The 25,343-nt window shown below is 45.4% G+C and overlaps 1 protein-coding gene across 1 annotated transcript in view; it reads left to right on the forward strand.

Annotated features, from left to right (window-relative positions):
* The window catches only part of LOC141220289 (uncharacterized), an 83,768-nt gene that overhangs the window by 18,095 nt on the left and 40,330 nt on the right, over positions 1–25,343 (forward strand). The window contains exon 7 of the mRNA XM_073666246.1: positions 23,537–25,006. Within this exon, the coding sequence (XP_073522347.1) occupies positions 23,537–25,006 (1,470 nt within the window). The remainder of the gene's footprint in view (positions 1–23,536; positions 25,007–25,343) is intronic.

Raw genomic sequence — 25,343 nt, forward strand, 5'->3', positions numbered from 1 at the left:
TTAAGGCTGCCCGGGTCAGAGGTCTGGGGGACTTCTTAAAGAGAGCGGCGGTCATGGAGCATATCCAGGATCACCTGCCTGCAGTGGTGTCATCCTTAAGGCTGCCTGGGTTGGAGGTCTGGGGGACTCCTTAAAGACAGCGGCGGTCATGGAGCATATCCGGGATCATCTGCCTGCAGTGGTGTCATCCTTAAGGCTGCCTGGGTTGGAGGTCTGGGGGACTCCTTAAAGAGAGCGGTGGTCATGGAGCATATCCGGGATCACCTGCCTGCAGTGGTGCCATCCTTAAGGCTGCCCGGGTCAGAGGTCTGGGGGACTCCTTAAAGAGAGCAGCAGTCATGGAGCATATCCGGGATCACCTGCCTGCAGTGGTGCCATCCTTAAGGCTGCCCGGGTCAGAGGTCTGGGGGACTCCTTAAAGAGAGCGGCAGTCATGGAGCATATCTGGGATCACCTGCCTGCAGTGGTGCCATCCTTAAGGCTGCTCAGGTCAGAGATCTGGGGGACTCCTTAAAGAGAGCGGCAGTCATGGAGCATGTCCGGGATCACCTCCCTGCAGTGGTGCCATCCTTAAGGCTGCTCGGGTCAGAGATCTGGGGGACTCCTTAAAGAGAGCGGCGGTCATGGAGCATATCCGGGATCACCTGCCTGCATTGGTGCCATCCTTAAGGCTGCCCGGGTCAGAGGTCTGGGGGACTCCGTAAAGAGAGCGGCAGTCATGGAGCATATCCGGGATCACCTGCCTGCAGTGGTGCCATCCTTAAGGCTGCCCGGGTCAGAGGTCTGGGGGACTCCTTAAAGAGAGCGGCAGTCATGGAGCATATCTGGGATCACCTGCCTGCAGTGGTGCCATCCTTAAGGCTGCTCAGGTCAGAGATCTGGGGGACTCCTTAAAGAGAGCGGCAGTCATGGAGCATATCCGGGATCACCTCCCTGCAGTGGTGCCATCCTTAAGGCTGCTCGGGTCAGAGATCTGGGGGACTCCTTAAAGAGAGCGGCGGTCATGGAGCATATCCGGGATCACCTGTCTGCAGTGGTGCCATCCTTAAGGCTGCCCGGGTCAGAGGTCTGGGGGACTCCTTAAAGAGAGCGGCAGTCATGGAGCATATCTGGGATCACCTGCCTGCAGTGGTGCCATCCTTAAGGCTGCTCGGGTCAGAGATCTGGGGGACTCCTTAAAGAGAGCGGCGGTCATGGAGCATATCCGGGATCATCTGCCTGCTGTGGTGTCATCCTTAAGGCTGCCGGGGTCAGAGGTCTGGGGGACTCCTTAAAGAGAGCGGCGGTCATGGTGGATATCCGGGATCACCTGCCTGCAGTGGTGCCATCCTTAAGGCTGCCTGGGTCAGAGGTCTGGGGGACTCCTTAAAGAGAGCGGTGGTCATGGAGCATATCTGGGATCACCTGCCTGCAGTGGTGCCATCCTTAAGGCTGCCCGGGTCAGAGGTCTGGGGGACTCCTTAAAGAGAGCGGCGGTCATGGAGCACATCCGGGATCACCTGTCTGCAGTGGTGCCATCCTTAAGGCTGCCCGGGTCAGAGGTCTGGGGGACTCCTTAAAGAGAGCGGCGGTCATGGAGCATATCTGGGATCATCTGCCTGCAGTGGTGCCATCCTTAAGGCTGCCCAGGTCAGAGGTCTGGGGGACTCCTTAAAGAGAGCGGTGGTCATGGAGCATATCTGGGATCACCTGCCTGCAGTGGTGCCATCCTTAAGGCTGCCCGGGTCAGAGGTCTGGGTGACTCCTTAAAGAGAGCGGTGGTCATGGAGCATATCCGGGATCATCTGCCTGCAGTGGTGCCATCCTTAAGGCTGCCCAGGTCAGAGGTCTGGGGGACTCCTTAAAGAGAGCGGCGGTCATGGAGCATATCTGGGATCATCTGCCTGCAGTGGTGTTTGCAGCAAATGCACTTTGGGAAAAACAGTGTTGTGGGCATGAAATACTCATGGATCGGCCACAGCTTCCACTCTGCCTTCTCCACATACTCTAGGGGGGTCAGCATCCTAGTACATAGGACGATCCCTTTTGAATTCATTGATTCCAAGATAGATGGAGAAGGCAGATTTCGGGGATCCACTGTAAAAATATTTACAAAAGAAATTCTACTTGCGGCCGTCTATGTTCCTCTTCCATATAACAACATTAGTCTGAAAAATATTGCTTCACTAATGAATAAGAGACCGGGAGTTCCAGTCCTTTGTATGGGAGATTTCAATAATGTTGTTCATCCATATTGGGATAGACATAAATCAGATACGGCTACAAAAACTGCCCCATAACTAAGTTTGGAGAAATACTATCAGAACTATCATTAGTGGACATATGGCGTCTCACATATCCGAACACTAGACAGTTTTCTTGCTATTCTAAGACACATAAAACATTATGGCGTATTGATCTGGTATTGGGCACAGAACATATTTCCTCCTTGGTGAGAACAGTGGACTATCTGCCCAGACGCTATCAGATCATTCACCCTCGCTGACTACTCTCTGTTTGTTACCCAGGCCGCTGGATTCTCTGACTATATCGGCCATGAATCCCTTCTGGCTTCACATTATAGATATTACACGGATCACATCGACCTTAGAACATTATTATAAGGAAAACGACAAACGAGTGTCGCAAACACATTATGGGATGCCATGAAAGCGGCTTACGAGGAGTCTTAATACCGGCCATTAACAGATCCAAAACTAAGACAAAACAGTTTGGGGAGTTTTTACGGGATAGAGTTCGATCTACAGAAGAGAAATCTGTACTAACCGTGAAAAAGAGGACCTGATGGAGTGGGGAGAGGCGCAAGAAGCATATACCATACATATTAGGAAAAAAGCTAAAAACAAACGCATGTTTCACCCAGACACACTTCATCGAGGAGGGGGAGAAGGCAGGAGACTTATTGGCCGTGATGGCAAGAGCCCAGACGGGGAGGTCTATTATTGGTGCTGAAGGACTGGGAAGGAGCGGTAGTAAACCAGACTGACCAGATCTCAAACACTCTGCTAGAATTTTATAAAGATTTATATACACCCAAACTGCAATTTAATAGAGAACAAATCTTATCTTACTTGAGGGAAATCAAACTACCGACATTCAGCGGTAACGATCAAGAATTATTAAACAGACCACTACAGCTGGAGGAGGTACAAATGGCAGTAGCCTCTATGGCTAATAACAAATCGCCAGGACTAGACAAGCTTCCCACAGAAATATATAAGAAATTTGGAGATATTCTACTTCCCCACTTACTGGCTACCTGCGGAGACGGTGAGGGGGTAAAACCCTACCCCATTCAATGCAAGAGGCGGTGTCACGCTGTCTCTGCGTACAGGAGGTCAGGGGCCTAAGCTGACCCTAAGCTGGGGCCCTGACTAATCCCTCTACCTGGAGGTACTGTTAAAGGTACAGAGGTCCAGGCCGCCAGCGTAACCCCTACCCCCTGAGGATCCCTGCACCTCAGTAATCTAGTCCTGAGAAGGCCCCCCATCACAACAATAGGGGACAGGAAATAATATGCCAACACTCAGTACTTAGACGAACGAGACAGTACAAGGGTCAAACCAAAAACTACCTTGCATACAAAAACTACTCACAACAACAGAGGGAACACCAACGGGAAAGGAGATAAATGATAAAGCGAGGAAGGGAAAAATCACACCAAATACACTTAGCTCAGAACTCCAAAACACCACGATCCGCTCTGTTTGTCTGTATGAAATGCTTTCACCGACACTTCCCTAACAGACCGGCAGGCATTTGAAGGAGTCCCACTACAGCAGCATTGATTGCAGCTGGGCGAGGCTGGACCTGTCTAGCACAGAGAGAGAGAGAGAGTTAACTCCCTCACTGCCGAAAAACACAAAGCACCAAAAACTCAGCTGCGAGAAGTCAGGCTGTGTAATCGTGACGATCTTCGTGGCGACACACCCGTGACAGTACCCCCCCTTCTACGAGGGGCCTCCGGACCCTCAGGGCCAGGTTTATCCGGGTGAGTCGTGTGGAAGGCCCGAACTAATCGGTCTGTGTTAATATCCGACGCAGGAACCCACATCCTCTCCTCAGGACCATACCCCTTCCAATGAACCAGGTACTGAAGGGACCGGCGATTAAAGCGTGAATCGATGACCCTCGATACCTGGAACTCCAAGTTACCATTGACCACCACTGGAGGGGGAGGTAAAGGTGACGGTACCACCGGCGCCACATACCTCTTAAGCAACGATCTGTGGAACACGTTGTGAATTTTAAACGTAGGGGGGAGGTCAAGACGGAATGCCACCGGATTAATTATAGAACTGATCCTGTACGGCCCGATGAACCTGGGACCCAGTTTCCAGGAGGGAACCTTAAGTTTTATATTCCTGGTAGACAACCATACCCGATCGTTCACACTTAGGTCCGGACCAGACACTCTCCTCCTATCAGCCATACGTTTGTATCGGTTCCCCATAGTATTCAGATTCTTCAGCACCCCTCTCCATACTGAAGCGAGTGATGAGGAAAATCGCTCCTCCTCAGGAACCCCCGAAGAGCCCCCCCTACTGAAAGTACAAAACTGGGGGTGAAAACCATATGCCCCAAAAAACGGGGACTTACCAGTGGACTCGCTCCGCCTATTATTAAGAGCAAACTCTGCCAGAGGTAAGAAAGAAGCCCAGTCCTCCTGGTTCTCTGACACAAAACACCGGAGATATGTCTCCAAGCTCTGGTTCATACGTTCCGTCTGACCATTGGTCTGAGGATGAATAGCCGATAAGAACGATAAATGCATCCCCCACCGTGTACAAAACGCCTTCCAGAATTTGGACACAAACTGAGACCCCCGATCTGACACCACATCGGAGGGTACCCCGTGAAGCCTCACAATCTCCCCAATGAACACCTGCGCAAGAGTTTTAGCATTAGGAAGAGCAGGAAGAGCGATAAAATGTGCCATCTTGCTGAACCTGTCCACTACAACGAGTATGACCGTTTTACCCGAAGACGGCGGGAGGTCCGTAATAAAGTCCATAGACAGATGAGTCCAAGGACGCTCCGGGATCTTCAAAGGTAAGAGGGCCCCAGACGGACGGGTATGTGAGGTCTTAGAGCGCGCACAAACCCCACAGGACGCGACAAAAGTTACCACCTCCTTATGTAAGTTAGGCCACCAAAACCGACGCGAGAGGAGATCCACCGTTGCTTTACTCCCCGGGTGTCCTGCAAAAACTGAGTTATGGTGTGCCTCGATCACCTTTTGTCGCAAGTGATCTAGAACAAACAGTCTCCCCGGAGGTCCAACAGGGGCGTCCCCCTGAGCCTCCAATACCTCCTCCTCAAGCTCAGAGCATACTGCCGAAACCACCACCCCCTCCTGAAGGATAGGAACCGGGTCGTCCGTATTCCCGGCCCCAGGGAAACTACGAGATAAGGCATCCGCCTTTACATTTTTTGACCCAGGACGATATGTAACGACAAAATTAAACCTGGTAAAAAACAATGACGACCTAGCTTGTCTGGGATTCAGACGTTTTGCGGACTCCAGATATAGCAGGTTCTTGTGATCGGTGATGACGGTGACCGGATGGACTGCCCCCTCTAAAAAATGGCGCCACTCCTCAAAAGCTAACTTAATGGCCAAGAGTTCCCTATTGCCGACTTCGTAATTCCTCTCAGCGGACGACAATTTTTTAGAGAAAAAGGCGCACGGATGCCACTTACCAGGGGACGAACCTTGTGACAATACTGCTCCCACCCCTACCTCGGAAGCGTCTACCTCTGCAATGAATGGCTGTGACGCATCAGGTTGAATGAGTATGGGTGCCGAGGCAAAACATTTTTTCAAGGAGGAGAATGCTTGACAAGCCTTGTTAGACCACCTAGAAAAATCCGTCCCCTTTTTAGTCATGTCTGTGAGAGGCTTAACCGTGGACGAGAAATTACGAATGAACTTCTGGTAATAATTAGCAAACCCCAGGAAACGTTGTAGTGCCTTAAGATTCTCTGGCCGATCCCACTCAAGAACTGCCCGCACTTTCCCAGGGTCCATACGAAAACCGGACGCTGAAACCAGGAAGCCTAAAAACTGGAGTTCCTGTACGGCGAACACACACTTTTGCCATTTGGCATACAGTTTATTATCCCGCAAGATCTGTAACACCTGCCTAACGTGCTCCTGATGAGACACCAGATCCGGCGAGTAAATTAAGATATCATCCAGATATATGACAACAAACTGTCCCACCAGGCGGCGAAAAATGTCATTAACAAAGTGTTGGAACACCGCCGGGGCATTAGTCAGACCGAATGGCATGACAAGGTTCTCATAATGCCCCTCAGGAGTGTTAAACGCCGTCTTCCACTCATCCCCCTCCTTCATCCTAATCAGATTGTACGCCCCCCTGAGATCCAACTTAGAGAACCATTTGGCGCCCACGATCTGATTAAAGAGATCGGGAATAAGTGGGAGCGGATACGGATCTCGGACCGTAATCCGATTAAGTTCACGGAAATCCAGGCAAGGGCGTAGGCCTCCATCTTTCTTCTTAACAAAGAAGAACCCCGCGGCCACCGGTGAAGATGAAGGTCTAATATGCCCCTTAGCCAGACTTTCTGAAGTATAATCCTTCATGGCCTGCCTCTCAGGACCAGAAAGGTTATACAACCTAGCTTTAGGTAACTTGGCCTCAGGGAGCGTTTTACAGAACAGTCATACTCGCGATGAGGAGGTAGTTCCTGACACCCTTTCTCCGAGAATACATCCTCAAAGTCCGCCAGAAATGGAGGTAAGACCCTAGGAGTAACCGCACCGATGACCGTATTCATGCAGATTTTATTACAGAATTTACTCCATTGGCTTATCTCTCTGGATTGCCAATTAATAACCGGGTTATGCTTAGTTAACCAAGGAAGGCACAACACTATAGGAGTGGGAAGACCCTCCAACACGTAGCAAGACAACAGTTCTTTATGTATCGCCCCCACTTGAAGTTTTACGTTATGCACAGCTTGCAAAAAACTTCCCTGACTGAGAGGCCTGGCATCGATCGAGAATATGGGGATGGGTTTAGCCAACTCACTCAATCGCATACCTTGAACCCGGGCAAACCGAGCGTCCACCAGATTAGCCCCGGCCCCACTATTCAGAAGAACAGATATCCTCTCAGTTCTCGTACCCACCACCACCTCCGCCGGTACGAGAAACTGAGACGAACCTAGGGACGAAATACCTACTCCCAGATTGCCGTCCACCACACAACCTGGGATCAACAGTTTTCCGACGACTCTTCACTCTGCAAGGGACAGGATGGACACCCCCCAATAAAATGTCCCTTTCTCCCGCAGAAGAAACACCTTCCTGTCTTATGGCGCACCACCGGTCCCCTCCCCCCAAATGATGTCCCTCCTAATTGCATAGGCTCCTCTGGACTGACCAGGGGAACCTCCATATGAGAGGACCTTGTAGGAGGTGGAGTCATCACAGGGGGTGGAGTTACCCCGCTGCTCTCCCGAAGCCGTCTGTCAATGCGAATAGCAAGGGCCATAGCGGCTTCCAGTGACGCGGGAGGGTCATACTGTGCCAATACATCCTTTAATTTGTCGGATAAACCTTGACAAAACTGGCTCCTAAGAGCCGGGTCATTCCACTGGGTGTCCGTGGCCCACCTACGGAACTCCGAACAGAATTCCTCCGCCGGACGATCTCCCTGCTGGATCCTACGTACCTTAGATTCAGCAAGGGAGATCCGATCCGGGTCATCATATACGAGACCCAGAGCTGCAAAAAACTTATCCACTGACTGGAAAGCCGGGGAGCCCGGGGGAAGAGAGAACGCCCAAGATTGTGGGTCCCCTTGTAGGAGCGAGATGACAATTCCCACCCTTTGTTCTTCACTCCCCGATGACCGAGGCCGCAGCCGAAAGTACAACTTGCATGCCTCCCGGAAAACAAAAAACTTGTCCCGCCCCCCAGTGAACCTGTCAGGGAGAGCTACTTTAGGTTCTGGTCCGGCTTGCTCCTGGGGATACAAAACCTTAGACCTAACGTCCGCCAGCTCCATGGATAAACTCTGCAACTGCCGAGCTAGACTGGCTACTGGATCCATGGTAGCTGGAGAGAATCTTAGTTGGTCGGTGAAAATGTCACGCTGTCTCTGCGTACAGGAGGTCAGGGGCCTAAGCTGACCCTAAGCTGGGGCCCTGACTAATCCCTCTACCTGGAGGTACTGTTAAAGGTACAGAGGTCCAGGCCGCCAGCGTAACCCCTACCTCCTGAGGATCCCTGCACCTCAGTAATCTAGTCCTGAGAAGGACCCCGATCACAACAATAGGGGACAGGAAATAATATGCCCACACTCAGTACTTAGACGAACGAGACAGTACAAGGGTCAAACCAAAAACTACCTTGCATACAAAAACTACTCACAACAACAGAGGGAACACCAACGGGAAAGGAGATAAATGATAAAGCGAGGAAGGGAAAAATCACACCAAATACACTTAGCTCAGAACTCCAAAACACCACGATCCGCTCTGTTTGTCTGTATGAAATGCTTTCACCGACACTTCCCTAACAGACCGGCAGGCATTTGAAGGAGTCCCACTACAGCAGCATTGATTGCAGCTGGGCGAGGCTGGACCTGTCTAGCACAGAGAGAGAGAGAGTTAACTCCCTCACTGCCGAAAAACACAAAGCACCAAAAACTCAGCTGCGAGAAGTCAGGCTGTGTAATCCTGACGATCTTCGTTGCGACACACCCGTGACAGGCGGTGATAGTAGTCATACCTAAGCCAGGTAAACACCCTTTAATCCCTGACTCATACAGGCCCATATCTTTATTGTCAACTGACGTTAAAATCATTGCGAAGGTTCTGGCGTCTAGATTGAATACAATAATTTCTACAGTAATTCATACCGACCAGTCAGGCTTCATGCCGGCTAGATCCACAGCTGTTAATATCCGCAGATTGTTTCTTAATCTTCAGTTGCCAGTGGATGGTGATGGGGACAGGGCTGTATGTTCTCTGGAGGCCGCTAAGGCTTTCGATTCTGTTGAGTGGGAATATTTATGGGCGGTGTTGGAGAAGTTTGGTATAGCACATAGTTTTATTTCATGGGTTAGATTGCTGTATGGTAAACCGGTGGCTAGAATACAGGTAAATGGACACCTCTCCCCGGCTTTTGGACTGAGTAGAGGTAGGCGGCCGGGGTGCCCATTGTCCCCCCTGCTCTTTGCACTGGGCATTGAACCCCTGGCATCGGTTATCAGGGAACATCCAGGAATAGTTGGGTTTCGTAGAGGGATCAGTGAAGAGAAGGTCGCGTTATACGCTGATGACTCTTTATTATTTCTGGCTAAAACTTCTGAGTCCCTTCCTGTAGCAATGGAAACGATAGAAACATTTGGAAAATACTCTGGTCTGAAGATAAACTGGAGCAAATCAGTCATACTTCCATTGGACAATACAGATGAGAACGCTTCCCACTACATTAACTCGGGTTCACAATTGGTATCGGAGTTTAAATATTTAGGCATCAATATATCGGCAAAAATAAATGATTGAGAAGTTGAATCTTGACCCAGTCTTGATTAAATTTAGAGGTAAACGAGGCGCCTGGTCTAAGTTACCGTTGTCGGTGGTGGGCCGTGCTAACCTGGTCACACTGATCCGGATGCCACAACTGCTGTATGTTCTACACAACCCCCCAATATGGATAAATCAGAGGCTTTTCTTTAAAGTCAGTCAGGAGCTTAGAGAATTAATATGGGGCAAACAGACTCCGAGAATTACACTGAAAACATTGCAAAGAAACTAAACAATGGGAGGGCTTGCAGTTCCTTACCCATGGGTGTATTATTCGGCATCTCAGCTTCAACCTATCCAGGGATGGGACGACCCTGGGGGAGGGGGGGCTCAGCGTATGTGGAGATGGGACGACCCTGGGGGAGGGGGGGCTCAGCGTATGTGGAGATGGGACGACCCTGGGGGAGGGGGGGCTCAGCGTATGTGGAGATGGGACGACCCTGGGGGAGGGGGTGCTCAGCGTATGTGGGGATGGGATGACCCTGGGGGAGGGGGGGCTCAGCATATGTGGGGATGGGACGACCCTGGGGGAGGGGGGGGCTCAGCGTATGTGGGGATGGGACGACCCTGGGGGAGGGGGGGCTCAGCATATGTGGAGATGGGACGACCCTGGGGGAGGGGGGGGGCTCAGCGTATGTGGGGATGGGATGACCATGGGGGAGGGGGGGCTCAGCATATGTGGGGATGGGACGACCCTGGGGGGGGGGGGGGCTCAGCGTATGTGGGGATGGGACGACCCTGGGGGAGGGGGAGCTCAGCGTATGTGGAGATGGGACGACCCTGGGGGAGGGGGGGCTCAGCGTATGTGGGGATGGGATGACCCTGGGGGACAGGGAGCTCAGCGTATGTGGGGATGGGACGACCCTGGGGGAGGGGGGGCTCAGCGTATGTGGGGATGGGACGACCCTGGGGGAGGGGGAGCTCAGCGTATGTGGAGATGGGACGACCCTGGGGGAGGGGGAGCTCAGCGTATGTGGAGATGGGACGACCCTGGGGGAGGGGGAGCTCAGCGTATGTGGAGATGGGACGACCCTGGGGGAGGGGGAGCTCAGCGTATGTGGGGATGGGACGACCCTGGGGGAGGGGAGCTCAGCTTATGTTGCTACAGCATTATTTCCAATCAGATAAACTCTATGAGGTATTGGAGGCGCATAAGTTTGGGACACTTGGAGGCAAAATACCGACTATGCTGTTATGTCACAAACTTTGGGGGACGGTGAAAGAATTACAAGGAATAGAAGGTGTTTCACAATTTTCTTCATTATGGAACACTCCATGGCTTCCAAATCTACAGCAACTGGTGGGATTTAACTCCTGGAGCTCCAAGGGTTTAAACAGACTTAATCAAGTGCTGATAGGTGATGTGATTAAGGAATTCTCACAGCTACACAATGAATACGAGTTACCTCCTCTGAATTCTATAGATACTTACAATTTAGGCGCGCGTATCGGGGGGAAGGCATTGTTCTGGAAGGAGGGTTACCCCGAAACTCAATAATACAGAGAATAGCAAATCTACACAGTTCTCAGGACTGATCTCATGACTTTATAACATTATATTGACAAACCAGCCGACGCGATCAAAAGAGAAATGGGAGAGTGTAATGGGACCATAGAGGAAAATCACTGGTCAGATCTACTGGAAAGAGTTCCACAATTGTCTGTAAGTGAATCCCATAGACTGTCCATATATATGTGATACACCGGGTATACAGGACGCCTCAATTCTTATTTAACATCGGATTTCGTTCAAGTCCCCACTGTCCTAGATGCAAAACTACCATAGCAGACCTGCTTCATATGATGTGGAACGGTCCTAACCTGGTGTCCTTCTGGAAGAGTGTTGTAGCAATGATTAACAGGGTTTATTCAGTTGACGTAGAGCTTTCACCATTACTATGTATACTGGGATATGTTGAGTACGGCAAAATTGCGGCGGCACGTATGTTATATATGGCAAGAAAATAGATAGCAGATCAGGAGCCCATGATATCAGAATGATAAAGGTAACGGGCTAGTAAACTTATACTAAAGGCATATACCTAAAAGGAGATGCTGTCTGTAAATGTGACAAGATCTGGGGTCTATGGATTGATGGCTCTGGTCTGACATCTAGAGACCTGAGGGGCTTTCGCTTGCTTTGAGTTACGTTTATTCGATGCCTCAAATGAAACTTATATGAAAATTAATATAAATGTTATTATTCCACCGGTTATATGTAATTGGATGGAGTATTGTTACTATCTTCAGATGTCTCTTCATCTAATTCTGCTGGTTTTGCGGAGCCGATGTCGGTGCATCTTACATTCCATTGATAATGACAAACCGGTGCTGATGTATCAGACGGTTAGGCGCGTCCACAGACGTCATCACCGAGAAGAAACCTGCATGGATTCCGGAACAGTGTGTCAGCGCAGCCTGAATGCTCTCAACAAGCTGCAGACTGGCATCTAAACATTTAATGTCTCCACATAATAGACAGATTTCATCTTTACGTGTTATGGGTATAGAAGGAGTTATTACATCTACCCGGGGCGGCGATCGTATGAGACGACTGTGCACCACAGAAGCCTTCTGGAGTTACAGTTTGGGCTCGTGTGTTCCCCGGTCTGAACCTGCGCAGAGAGGTAATGCTTCACTACTCAATAATCCAGAGAGGTAATGCTTCACTGCTCAATAACCCAGAGAGGTAATGCTTCACTGCTCAATAATCCAGAGAGGTAATGCTTCACTGCTCAATAATCCAGAGAGGTAATGCTTCACTGCTCAATAATCCAGAGAGGTAATGCTTCACTGCTCAATAATCCAGAGAGGTAATGCTTCACTACTCAATAATCCAGAGAGGTAATGCTTCACTGCTCAATAATCCAGAGAGGTAATGCTTCACTACTCAATAATCCAGAGAGGTAATGCTTCACTGCTCAATAATCCAGAGAGGTAATGCTTCACTGCTCAATAATCCAGAGAGGTAATGCTTCACTGCTCAATAATCCAGAGAGGTAATGCTTCACTGCTCAATAATCCAGAGAGGTAATGCTTCACTACTCAATAATCCAGAGAGGTAATGCTTCACTGCTCAATAATCCAGAGAGGTAATGCTTCACTACTCAATAATCCAGAGAGGTAATGCTTCACTGCTCAATAATCCAGAGAGGTAATGCTTCACTGCTCAATAATCCAGAGAGGTAATGCTTCACTGCTCAATAATCCAGAGAGGTAATGCTTCACTGCTCAATAATCCAGAGAGGTAATGCTTCACTGCTCAATAATCCAGAGAGGTAATGCTTCACTACTCAATAATCCAGAGAGGTAATGCTTCACTGCTCAATAATCCAGAGAGGTAATGCTTCACTGCTCAATAATCCAGAGAGGTAATGCTTCACTGCTCAATAATCCAGAGAGGTAATGCTTCACTACTCAATAATCCAGAGAGGTAATGCTTCACTGCTCAATAATCCAGAGAGGTAATGCTTCACTACTCAATAATCCAGAGAGGTAATGCTTCACTGCTCAATAATCCAGAGAGGTAATGCTTCACTGCTCAATAATCCAGAGAGGTAATGCTTCACTGCTCAATAATCCAGAGAGGTAATGCTTCACTGCTCAATAATCCAGAGAGGTAATGCTTCACTGCTCAATAATCCAGAGAGGTAATGCTTCACTGCTCAATAATCCAGAGAGGTAATGCTTCACTGCTCAATAATCCAGAGAGGTATGCATCTCTCCTCTGTATGTTTCTCCTTAGATGGGGTTTTGGATGTTTTTTATGCTCATTCCCATTTTTCATTGTATATTTTTTTTTCCCTTTTTGTATTTGCTCTTATTCTCTATGTGCCGCTGTATAATTGTGTTTTCTTCTGGCACCGATGTCGGTTCATATTTTGATAATGGCAAGCACGGTGGCTCAGTGGTTAGCACTGCACGGTGGCTCAGTGGTTAGCACTGCCCGGTGGCTCAGTGGTTAGCACTGCACGGTGGCTCAGTGGTTAGCACTGCACGGTGGCTCAGTGGTTGTCACTGCATGGTGGCTCAGTGGATAGCACTGCACGGTGGCTCAGTGGTTAGCACTGTACGGTGGCTCAGTGGTTAGCACTGCACGGTGGCTCAGTGGTTAGCACTGCACGGTGGCTCAGTGGTTAGCACTGTACGGTGGCTCAGTGGTTAGCTCTGTATGGTGGCTCAGTGGATAGCACTGCACGGTGGCTCAGTGGTTAGCACTGTACAGTGGCTCAGTGGATAGCATTACACGGTGGCTCAGTGGTTAGCACTGTACGGTGGCTCAGTGGTTAGCACTGTACGGTGGCTCAGTGGTTAGCACTGCACGGTGGCTCAGTGGTTAGCACTGCACGGTGGCTCAGTGGTTAGCACTGAACGGTGGCTCAGTGGTTAGCACTGTACAGTGGCTCAGTGGATAGCATTGCACGGTGGCTCAGTGGTTAGCACTGCACGGTGGCTCAGTGGTTAGCACTTCATGGTGGCTCAGTGGTTAGCACTGCACGGTGGCTCAGTGGATAGCACTGCACGGTGGCTCAGTGGTTAACACTGCACGGTGGCTCAGTGGTTAGCACTTCACGGTGGCTCAGTGGTTAGCACTGCACGGTGGCTCAGTTGATAGCACTGCACGGTGGCTCAGTGGTTAGCACTGCACGGTGGCTCAGTGGTTAGCACTGCACGGTGGCTCAGTGGTTAGCACTGCACGGTGGCTTAGTGGATAGCACTGCACGGTGGCTCAGTGGTTAGCACTGCACGGTGGCTCAGTGGATAGCACTGCACGGTGGCTCAGTGGTTAGCACTGCACGGTGTCTCAGTGGTTAGCACTGCACGGTGGCTCAGTGGCTAGCACTGTATGGTGGCTCAGTGGATAGCACTGTATGGTGGCTCAGTGGTTAGCACTGCCCAGTGGCTCAGTGGCTAGCACTGCACGGTGGCTCAGTGGATAGCACTGTATGGTGGCTCAGTGGTTAGCACTGCAGCCTTACAGCACTGGGGTCCTAGGTTCAAATCCCACCAAGGACAACATCTGCAAGGTGTTTGTATGTTCTCCCTGTGTTTGTGTGGGTTTTCTCCGGGTTCTCCGGTTTCCTCCCACACTCCAAAGACACACTGATAGGGAATTTAGATTGTGAGCCCCAATGGGGACAGTGCCCATAATGTCTGGAAAGCGCTGTGGAATTAGTGGTGCTATATAAGTGAGTAAAATAAATAAAAAATGTGAACTAATTATTTCACCGGTCTGCAGTTGTTTTTAGATCCTTCAGGATGCGCTGACACACTGTTCCGGAATCCATGCTGATTTCTTCTCAGTGATGAGGTCTGTGGACATGGCGACCCATCTGATTAAATCACACACTGTTCCAGAAGCTGTGACAAAGAACGCCAGATCGTTAAAAACGCGTAGCACTGTCCACCTACCCCCCATACCCCTTTCTCATGGGTGTAATTTATAACATGGAGTAATTAAAAGCATCTTTTTCCTTGGATCTGGACACCACATCTTCTGTGACGTCATTACTGAGGCCGGAGCTCCACTGCTCCTGGATGTGCGGCCGCCTTTGTGATTAGTCAATCTCATTTATATATGATGCTGAAATATTAAAAAGTAATTATTAATTACGTGGACACTTTTCTACACTGAGAGCAGGATAGGAAGCTTGAGAGAGTGAAATGGCACTGGTGGTACATTAACCTCTTTACAGCCTGTGACGTATTAGTGCGCACATGCAAAAAGAAAAGGGAAAGGGCGCATGTGTAGACTCACAGGGCTATTTATATCAATTAAAAAGTGCCAGTGCACTCTGCTGTGATGGTTGTGTAGGTCTCCACAACCAAGATTAAGCGTGTGATTAATGAGGCTCCGGGTCGCCTCTATTTGTAATACCGTCCTGTCGGTGTTTGCATCGCAACTCCGTGCTCCTCGAGTGGTCACGCGATCCTGCCGGACCGGACACCACGTCACCGCAGGTCCTCAAACATTCAAATATGCCCGGCTGCTCCTGCCGCTTTAGCTCCGTATGGAGATGTTTCACATGGAAACAATGGTGCAGCGGTCTCAGGGGGCGCCAAAGGAATACTGGACAATTTATTCTTCCTCCAATACCGCAACGCGTTTCCACGGTCTAAGCCGTCTTCATCAGGTGGGGTAAAGGAGAATGTTACAATACAGCTTTATAAAGGGGTGGTAATTTGCATAATTTAGACCACGTGTTGTAATCAATTAACCCTTTCATTGCAAAACTCCATATAATGCATTCGTTACCAATTAACCTCTTATTTCCCCTTGAAACAACATTGTGCACTAAAAAATCCCTACATGGATTCATAAAATCACAATTCTTAATAAAAACTTCCTATTTATATTTAAAAAAAAGAAATTTTAATTTTTATTTATTACCCACTGTTAAAATCATCCCGGGGACCTTCTAAGGGTGTCTTGACAGTGCTATGCTGCGATTTCCAGCCCTCAATTCAAAAGTTAACTTACTTAAAGAGACAGTAGACTTTCATATAAAATGGCCGAAAATAACCTTGTACCGTTGCCCACTACGATTATAAACCCCATAAACTTTTAAAATCACTCTGGGAACCTTCCCAGGGTGTCCTGACAATGCTATACTGCGATTACCAACCCCCAATTCAAAAGTTACATTTCTTAAAGAGACAGTACACTTTCATATAAAATAACCTTGTACGGTTGCCCACTACTATTTTGAAGGTCCTAAAACCCAATACTATCCATTATCATAATCGGAACCTATGCTTCCAGTAGACCAAGTGACCGACAACAATAGGAAAAATGAGCTAAATGACAACCCGAAAGGGCGAGCAAGTCTCCTGCCAGGCTGCCTCATACCATACCTTCAATCCTGTGCAGGTGACCCCGCAAGCCGTCATTAAACGGCTGATGACAACCCGGGAAAGATATGAGAGGGACAACATTAAACCTACTCGGATTTAATGGTTTGATGTGTTTTCAATCGTAAGGTTCAAACCCTCAGGGTACAAAGTGGCCATTTTGTATATCCAAAAACTTTCTTTCTTTATCAGTGTACTCACTCGTTCTTGTCCATTATCCACAATATGGTCGATGATGGTTATTTTCATTTTGCTCGGGTCTTTGTGATGATGGTTTGCAGTGTCTGGAGACTCTATGTAATGGATATCCTGCCCTTATATTAGATCTGGGTTTATGTAATCGGGCATGGGCGGTCTGAATTGTCCGGCCGATGTATTGCGAGCCACAAGGGCACTCCAGCAGGTACACTACATAGGTGGATTGGCATGTTAATCTCTGCTTGATCTGGAAAACCTCATTAGTGGTATTAGATGGAAAGGTTTTTGCATTATTGGTTATAACGCCGCAGCACATACATTTAGGTGTATTGCATGTGAAACTGCCTCCGGTGTTAGGATTAGTCGTCACATCCCTTATTTTTTTCTTTCTATTCGTGTTGCTGGGAGCAAGCAAGGTTATTACACTTCTATTCTTCCTGAAGATAATATTTGGTTTCTCTGGAATGCTTTTGGAGAGAATGGGGTCACCTTTTAAATAAACCAATGTTTCTGTAATAACTCCCGTACTACTGACCTGGATTGGCAAAATGTATTAATTAAACTCCACTTTGTCTTTTCCTCTGTTCTTAAAGAAGCCCTATCCGGATTCTCCCTTCTGTCCAAGCACGAGTCCTGTGATAGAGTGCATGTTCTTTTATATGCATCTTTTAAAAGTTTTTTTGGATAGCCTTTTTCCCAGAATCTCTTTTTGAGGATCTTGGATTCCACCTTAAAGTCAGAATCCAGAGTACAGTTTTTCCTGACTCTCCAATACTGCCCACAGGGCACATTTTTGATCCATCCGGGAAGGTGTCCACTGTTGAATTTGAGGTAACTATTCACATCCACTGGTTTAAAAAGCGTGGATGTGAATATTCTCCCCAGGTGGTCGAACTGCCCCCATAGATCCAAGAACTGGAGAGAAGTGGATGATGCTGTGGCCGTGAATTTTATCCCCCAATCATTGATATTTAGTTTGTCCGCAAAGCTCAATGCCTCCTCCATTGATCCATGCCATATAATGAATAAATCATCTATAAAGCGCCTATAGAAAAGTACAGCTGCGCGATGAGGACGAATTCCACCGCACCCATAAAGAGATTGGCATAGCTTGGTGCAAATCTCGTCCCCATCGCGCAGCCCTTGATCTGTTTATATAATCCATCCTAAAAAGAGAACACATTGTTCTCCAATATGAACGCTATTGCGCTCAGAATGAATTCTCTTTGGTTTATAGGCATATTAGTGTCTCCAGTTAAAACTTCTTCGATGACCTTTATTCCCAATATATGTGAAATATTATTGTAGAGGGCCTCTACATCCAGAGAGAGGAAGACGCATCCCTCCATGGGTGGTAGAGCCCTTAATTCTTTAATTAATTGTGACGAGTCCTTTAGATATGATGTTAATCTCAGCACATATATCTGCAAAAATAAATCTACATAATGCGATAGATTACTTGTAATGGATTGGATCCCTGATATTATTGGGCGTCCAGGAGGATATTTTAGGTCTTTATGCAGTTTGGGCAGAAAATAGAAAAAAGGTATTCTATATTGCGCAATATCTAAAAAGTTATTTTCTTTTTTATTGAGTATCCCCTTTTCATAAGCCTTCTTAATTAGAAGATTATACTTTATAAAGATACTTATATTAGGATCATCCTCCAATTTTTCATAAAATTCTGTATCACTCAATATTCTCATGCCCTCCTCCGCAAACCAAGATCTATCCAAAAGGACAATTTTCAAATTATCTCTCATTTTCATGCGGGGAATTGATCTTACTTCCTTTAATATTAGTTGTTGGAATGCCTCAATATGCGACCCCTTATGGTGTAGAGGATAAATTTTTTATTTGGGTGTTTGATCTCTACATGTACTATTTCATCTATTGTGGTTCTATCCTTTTCTGTCTCTTGTTCATCATGGGGTGGTTTCCTCTTAACATTTTTACCATTTTTTTTCTTCAAGTAAGAAATGTCTTTGTACCGTGAGTTTCCTAAAAAACTCATTAAAGTCAAGGTAAAGCGAGAATGTGTCTATTTCTGCTGTGGGGCAAAATGAGAGCCCCTTACTTAGAAGGGAGCGTTCATCATTAGTAAGTGTGTAGCTCGATAAGTTGTATATTCCACTATCCTGATCATCCGGATTCCCTATTTGTATCATGCTTATGGGGTTTACCCTGATTTTGTCTTTTTCAGAGTGGTGCTCTGTGCCGTGGGGTTCTCTTCTTCTAGTTCTTCCACTACCTCTACACCCTCTTGTTCTCTTTTTCTTTTGGGGTGTCGCCCTGGGGCCACCCGAAAAAATTTAGTGATTTTTGAGTCTTTCAGGTTTGTTTGGATAATAGATTTTGGTAAGTTACCTTCATTGGAGTTTCTTTCCTTTTGAGGTGCATACATATTTACATTTGATGTCTCTGTGATTACAGGTAAAATTTCCAATTGACCCCCAACCGTAATACCTGTGAAGCTGTCTATATACTCATTTTCACCCATGTTTTCTATATCACTATTTTCCTTTTCATTTATTATTATTTTCTGTGTACATATTTCGATGTTCTGATCTATATTTTCTATATTTTTTTTCCATTTTATCTGTATTGGTGTCCAATTCTAAAATGTATGTTTCACTGGGAGAATCTGTAATTGGAATTCCCGTTGTTTGGGTTGAAGTCACCTCGTGTCTGGTAATAGTCTCCGTTTCTCTCTTTACTACTTGCATGTCCAGTGTTGCTATTTTTCCATGTGCGCATGCTTTTCTCTCTTTATTACTTGCATGTCCAGTGTTGCTATTTTTCCATGTGCGCATGCTTTTCTCTCTTTATTACTTGCATGTCCAGTGTTGCTATTTTTCCATGTGCGCATGCTTTTCTCTCTTTACTACTTGCATGTCCAGTGTTGCTATTTTTCCATGTGCGCATGCTTTTCTCTCTTTATTACTTGCATGTCCAGTGTTGCTATTTTTCCATGTGCGCATGCTTTTCTCTCTTTATTACTTGCATGTCCAGTGTTGCTATTTTTCCATGTGCGCATGCTTTTCTCTCTTTACTTGCATGTCCAGTGTTGCTATTTTTCCATGTGCACATGCTTTTCTCTCTTTATTACTTGCATGTCCTGTGTTGCTATTTTTCCATGTGTGCATGCTTTTCTCTCTTTATTACTTGCATGTCCAGTGTTGCTATTTTTCCATGTGCGCATGCTTTTCTCTCTTTATTACTTGCATGTCCAGTGTTGCTATTTTTCCATGTGCGCATGCTTTTCTCTCTTTATTACTTGCATGTCCAGTGTTGCTATTTTTCCATGTGCGCATGCTTTTCTCTCTTTATTACTTGCATGTCCAGTGTTGCTATTTTTCCATGTGCGCATGCTTTTCTCTCTTTACTACTTGCATGTCCAGTGTTGCTATTTTTCCATGTGCGCATGCTTTTCTCTCTTTATTACTTGCATGTCCAGTGTTGCTATTTTTCCATGTGCGCATGCTTTTCTCTCTTTACTACTTGCATGTCCAGTGTTGCTATTTTTCCATGTGCGCATGCTTTTCTCTCTTTATTACTTGCATGTCCTGTGTTGCTATTTTTCCATGTGCGCATGCTTTTCTCTCTTTATTACTTGCATGTCCAGTGTTGCTATTTTTCCATGTGCGCATGCTTTTCTCTCTTTATTACTTGCATGTCCAGTGTTGCTGTTTTTCCATGTGCGCATGCTTTTCTCTCTTTATTACTTGCATGTCCAGTGTTGCTATTTTTCCATGTGCGCATGCTTTTCTCTCTTTATTACTTGCATGTCCAGTGTTGCTATTTTTCCATGTGCGCATGCTTTTCTCTCTTTATTACTTGCATGTCCAGTGTTGCTATTTTTCCATGTGCGCATGATTTTCTCTCTTTACTACTTGCATGTCCAGTGTTGCTATTTTTCCATGTGCGCATGCTTTTCTCTCTTTATTACTTGCATGTCCAGTGTTGCTATTTTTCCATGTGCGCATGCTTTTCTCTCTTTACTACTTGCATGTCCAGTGTTGCTATTTTTCCATGTGCGCATGCTTTTCTCTCTTTATTACTTGCATGTCCAGTGTTGCTATTTTTCCATGTGCGCATGCTTTTCTCTCTTTATTACTTGCATGTCCAGTGTTGCTATTTTTCCATGTGCGCATGGTTTTCTCTCTTTACTTGCATGTCCAGTGTTGCTATTTTTCCATGTGCGCATGCTTTTCTCTCTTTATTACTTGCATGTCCAGTGTTGCTATTTTTCCATGTGCGCATGCTTTTCTCTCTTTATTACTTGCATGTCCAGTGTTGCTATTTTTCCATGTGCGCATGCTTTTCTCTCTTTATTACTTGCATGTCCAGTGTTGCTATTTTTCCATGTGCGCATGCTTTTCTCTCTTTATTACTTGCATGTCCAGTGTTGCTATTTTTCCATGTGCGCATGCTTTTCTCTCTTTATTACTTGCATGTCCAGTGTTGCTATTTTTCCATGTGCGCATGCTTTTCTCTCTTTATTTGGAGAAAATGTATTAGTGCTAGTTCTATTCTCTGCTCTCACATTGAAATCATTTGCCATACTAGTTACTTGCTGTTGATTTCATTTCTTTTTTCTTTTTCTGATTGTTGGTGATTTTATTCATATGTTGTTCATAATAATCTCTCTGCTTCTCTGTCGTGAGGATAGTAAATGACCTTTCTTTATTGGAATTGGTGAGTTTATCCATTTTTTCTCCTTTCCCTTTTTTATCCCTCCCTTCCACATCTAATTGTGCTCTTCATCCCCCCTCAGATGCATTCATTGGGGGGGTGGTATCCATTTTTTCACACTCACTTCTCCTTTCCTTTCTATCCCTCCGTAATTTCATAGCTTTCTTTCTAATTAGATCTTCTTCAAATTTATTTAATTTGACTTTTAATGCCAAATCAAATTCTTTGAAGTCAGGGGACGGGGAATACGTTTCCAGGTTATCCCTAAGACGTTTAACCCCCTCCAAGGCTATCACAGCTAGTGAGTGTCCCTCTTACAAATTAACATTTTCATAAATCCTATTGAACAAGATGTGGAATATTCATCTCATTTCTTTGTAAATTCCACATCTTGGGGGAACAAGGATTTCTTGAACGTGTACTGTCTCTTTAAGAAACGTAACTTTTGAATTGGGGGCTGGAAATCGCAGCATAGCACTGTCAGGACACCCTAAGAAGGTCCCCGGGATGATTTTAACAGTGGGTAATAAATAAAAATTAAAATTTCTTTTTTTTTAATATAAATAGGAAGTTTTTATTAAGAATTGTGATTTTATGAATCCATGTAGGGATTTTTTAATGCACAATGTTGTTTCAAGGGGAAATAAGAGGTTAATTGGTAAAGAATGCATTATATGGCGTTTTGCAATGAAAGGGTTAATTGATTACAACACGTGGTCTAAATTATGCAAATTACCACCCCTGATGAAGACGGTTTAGACCGTGGAAACGAGTTGTGGCAGTGGTATTGGAGGAAGAATAAAGGTCAGTTATTATCTACTAAATTGTCCAGTATTCCTTTGGCGCCCCCTGAGACCGCTGCACCATTGTTCACATGTAATAGTACGCACAGGCTGTAATCCCCCGGTTCAGCGCGGGCTCCGGCTCTGAGCCCGCACTGAACCGAGCACATGTCAGCTGATTATTACAGCTGACAGGCGCCCGCAACAGCCGCAGGTGGAATCGCGATCCACCCGCGGCTGGTAACTAGTTAAATGCCGCTGTCAATCTCCGACAGCGGCATTTAACATCGCCGCGCCGGAAGCGCGTCACTCGTCCCCTGTATGTAGCAGAGGCGATCGCACAGTTGCTGCTTCCAGTCTCCTATGGAAACTATAGAAACAAGCAAAAAGTGTAAAAAAAATGTTTTAAATAATTATTTAAAAAAATATAAAAGTGTAAATCACCCCCCTTTCGCCCCATTCAAAATAAAATAATAAAAAAAAAAACACATACACATATTTGGTATCGCCGCGTTCAGAATCGCCCGATCTATCAATATAAAAGGAGAATTAATCCGATGGGTAAACGGCGTAACGAGAAAACAATTCTAAACGCCAGAATTACGTTTTTTTGTCGCCGCAAAATTGAAATAAAATGCAATAACGGGCGATTAAAACATCGGATCTACCCCAAAATGTTATCAATAAAAACTTCAGCTCGGTGCACAAAAAATAAGCCCTCACCCGGCTCCAGATCCCAGAAAATGGAGACGCTACAGGACTTGGAAAATGGCGCCATTATTTTTTTTTTTTTACCAAACTTTGGAATTTTTTTTCACCGCTTAAATAAAAAAGAACCTATACATGTTTGGTATCTACGAACTCGTAATGACCTGGAAAATAAGAATAGCAGGTCAGTTTTAGCAATCAGTGAACGTGGTAAAAAAAAACAAAAAAAAAAACATCTGTGGTATTGCACTTTTTTTGCAATTTCACCGCACTTGGAATTGTTTTCCCATTTTCCCGTACAGGATAATAATGGCGTTGAAAAGTACAACTCGTCCCGCAAAAAATAAGCCTTCACATGACCATATTGACCATATTGACCAAAAAATGAAAACGCTATGGCTCTGGGAACAAGGGGAGAAAAAACGAAATCGCAAAAACGGAAAATCCCAGGGTTGCGAAAGGGTTAAGGGGGTAATTACTGATGACAGGTTCCCTTAAGAACTGTCTATTTGCTGTCTAATCTCTGCCACCCCTGACTTGTGCCAATGTCACCAGATTATAAGTGTCATTCTCTTTACCCGTCATTGTGTTAATGTTATGGCATGTAGTTGTCCTCCTTATTACCGGTACTTTCACTGATGAGGGTCTTCATTGTGAGCGCCAGAAAATACATTCAGAAATCTCTTTTGTGTTGAAGAAAAAACTCACATCTAATTTATCTTTCATCCTGATAGGAAATCCTTGTGAGAATAACGGTTCATCACTAAATTGTAAAAAAGAAGATATCAGGAAGCACTCTAATGGAGAAAACCTCATCACCCTTCCTGCACCTCCTGGACTTCACAGCGCTTCACCTTCTTATAATCCTCCTAATCATGAGGAATCATCTCCTGAGCAATCTCACATTATTACCAAAAGTCCAGGGGGCAAAGTGGATTCAAGATTTCAGTGTGACAAGCAACTTACTAAAAGCTCACCTCAGACACAAAGAAAACACAAAGGAGACAAGCCATACTCCTGTTCAGAATGTGGGAAATGTTTTACATATAAATCACAATTTGTTATACATGAGAGAATTCACACAGGAGAAAAACCATTTTCATGTTCAGAATGTGATAAATCCTACACAGATAAAGGGAATCTTATTACACATCAGAGAATTCATACAGGTGAGAAGTTGTATTCATGTTCAGAATGTGGGAAATGTTTTACATATAAAAGTAGTCTTATTAGACATCAGAGAACTCACACAGTTGAGAATCCATATTCATGTTCACTATGTGGGAAATCCTTCACAGGTAAGGGGCATCTTAGAAGACATCAGAGCATTCATACTGGAGAGAAGCCATTTTCATGTTCAGAATGTGAGAAATGCTTTAGATATAAATCAGATCTTGTTACACATCAGAGAATTCACACCGGGAAGAAACCATATTCATGTTCAGAATGTGGGAAATCTTTTATATATAAATCAGTCCTTGTTGCACATGAGAAAATTCATACAGGAGAAAAATCATTTTCCTGTTCAGAATGTTGGAAATGTTTTATATATAAATCAAATCTTGCAACACATGAGAGAATTCATACAGGAGAGAAGCCATTTGCATGTTCAGAATGTGGGAAATGTTTTGGAAGTAAATCAAAGCTTGTTAAACATCAAAGAATTCACACGGGAGAAAAACCTTTTTCATGTTTAGAATGTGGAAGGTTCTTTACAGATAAATCACATCTTGTTACTCATCAGAAAATCCACACAGGAGAGAAACCGTATTCATGTTCACTATGTGAGAAGTCCTTCGCAGTTAAAGGGAGTCTTATTAGACATCAGAGAATCCACACAGGAGAGAAGCCGTATTCATGTTCGGAAGGTGGGAAATGTTTTAGAAAAAAATCAAATCTTATTGAACATCAAAGAATTCACACCGTGGAGAAACCGTTTTCATGTTTACAATGTGGAAAATTCTTTACAGGTAAATCAGATCTTTTTAGACATCTGAGAACTCACACAGGAGAGAAGCCGTATTCATGTTCAGAATGTGGGAAATGTTTTATACATAAATATCAACTTGCTGCACATAAGAGAATTCATACGGGAGAAAACACATTTTCATGTTCAGAATGTGGGAAATGTTTTATATATAAATCGGATCTTGTTAAACATCACAGAATTCACACAGGAGAGCAGCCGTATTCATGTTCACAAAGTGGGAAATCTTTTATACATAAATCATATCTTTTAAAACATGAGAAAAGTCATACAGGAAAGAAACTGTAATTATGTTCACTGTGTTTCATAAATTTAATAAACATTGCTCAGCATAAATAAGTACACCCCCTTTGATAAGTAAGATTTTATTTAATATCTTCCTGAATAAATTTCTAAAATTTTGCCAACACTGAATTTCATTGAACATTTTATTTATAATCAAAACATGAAAGTAAGGTTCATAATATAACTCTCATTACAAAATCTTCAGTTTTACTCAAATTAGTTGGTGCAAAAATGAGTACACCCCACATCAAAAGCTACTACATCTAGAA

Source organism: Phyllobates terribilis, unplaced genomic scaffold, assembly GCF_046119375.1.
Source record: "Phyllobates terribilis strain yellow unplaced genomic scaffold, ASM4611937v1 Scaffold_279__1_contigs__length_2497574, whole genome shotgun sequence".
Lineage (NCBI taxonomy): Eukaryota > Metazoa > Chordata > Amphibia > Anura > Dendrobatidae > Phyllobates > Phyllobates terribilis.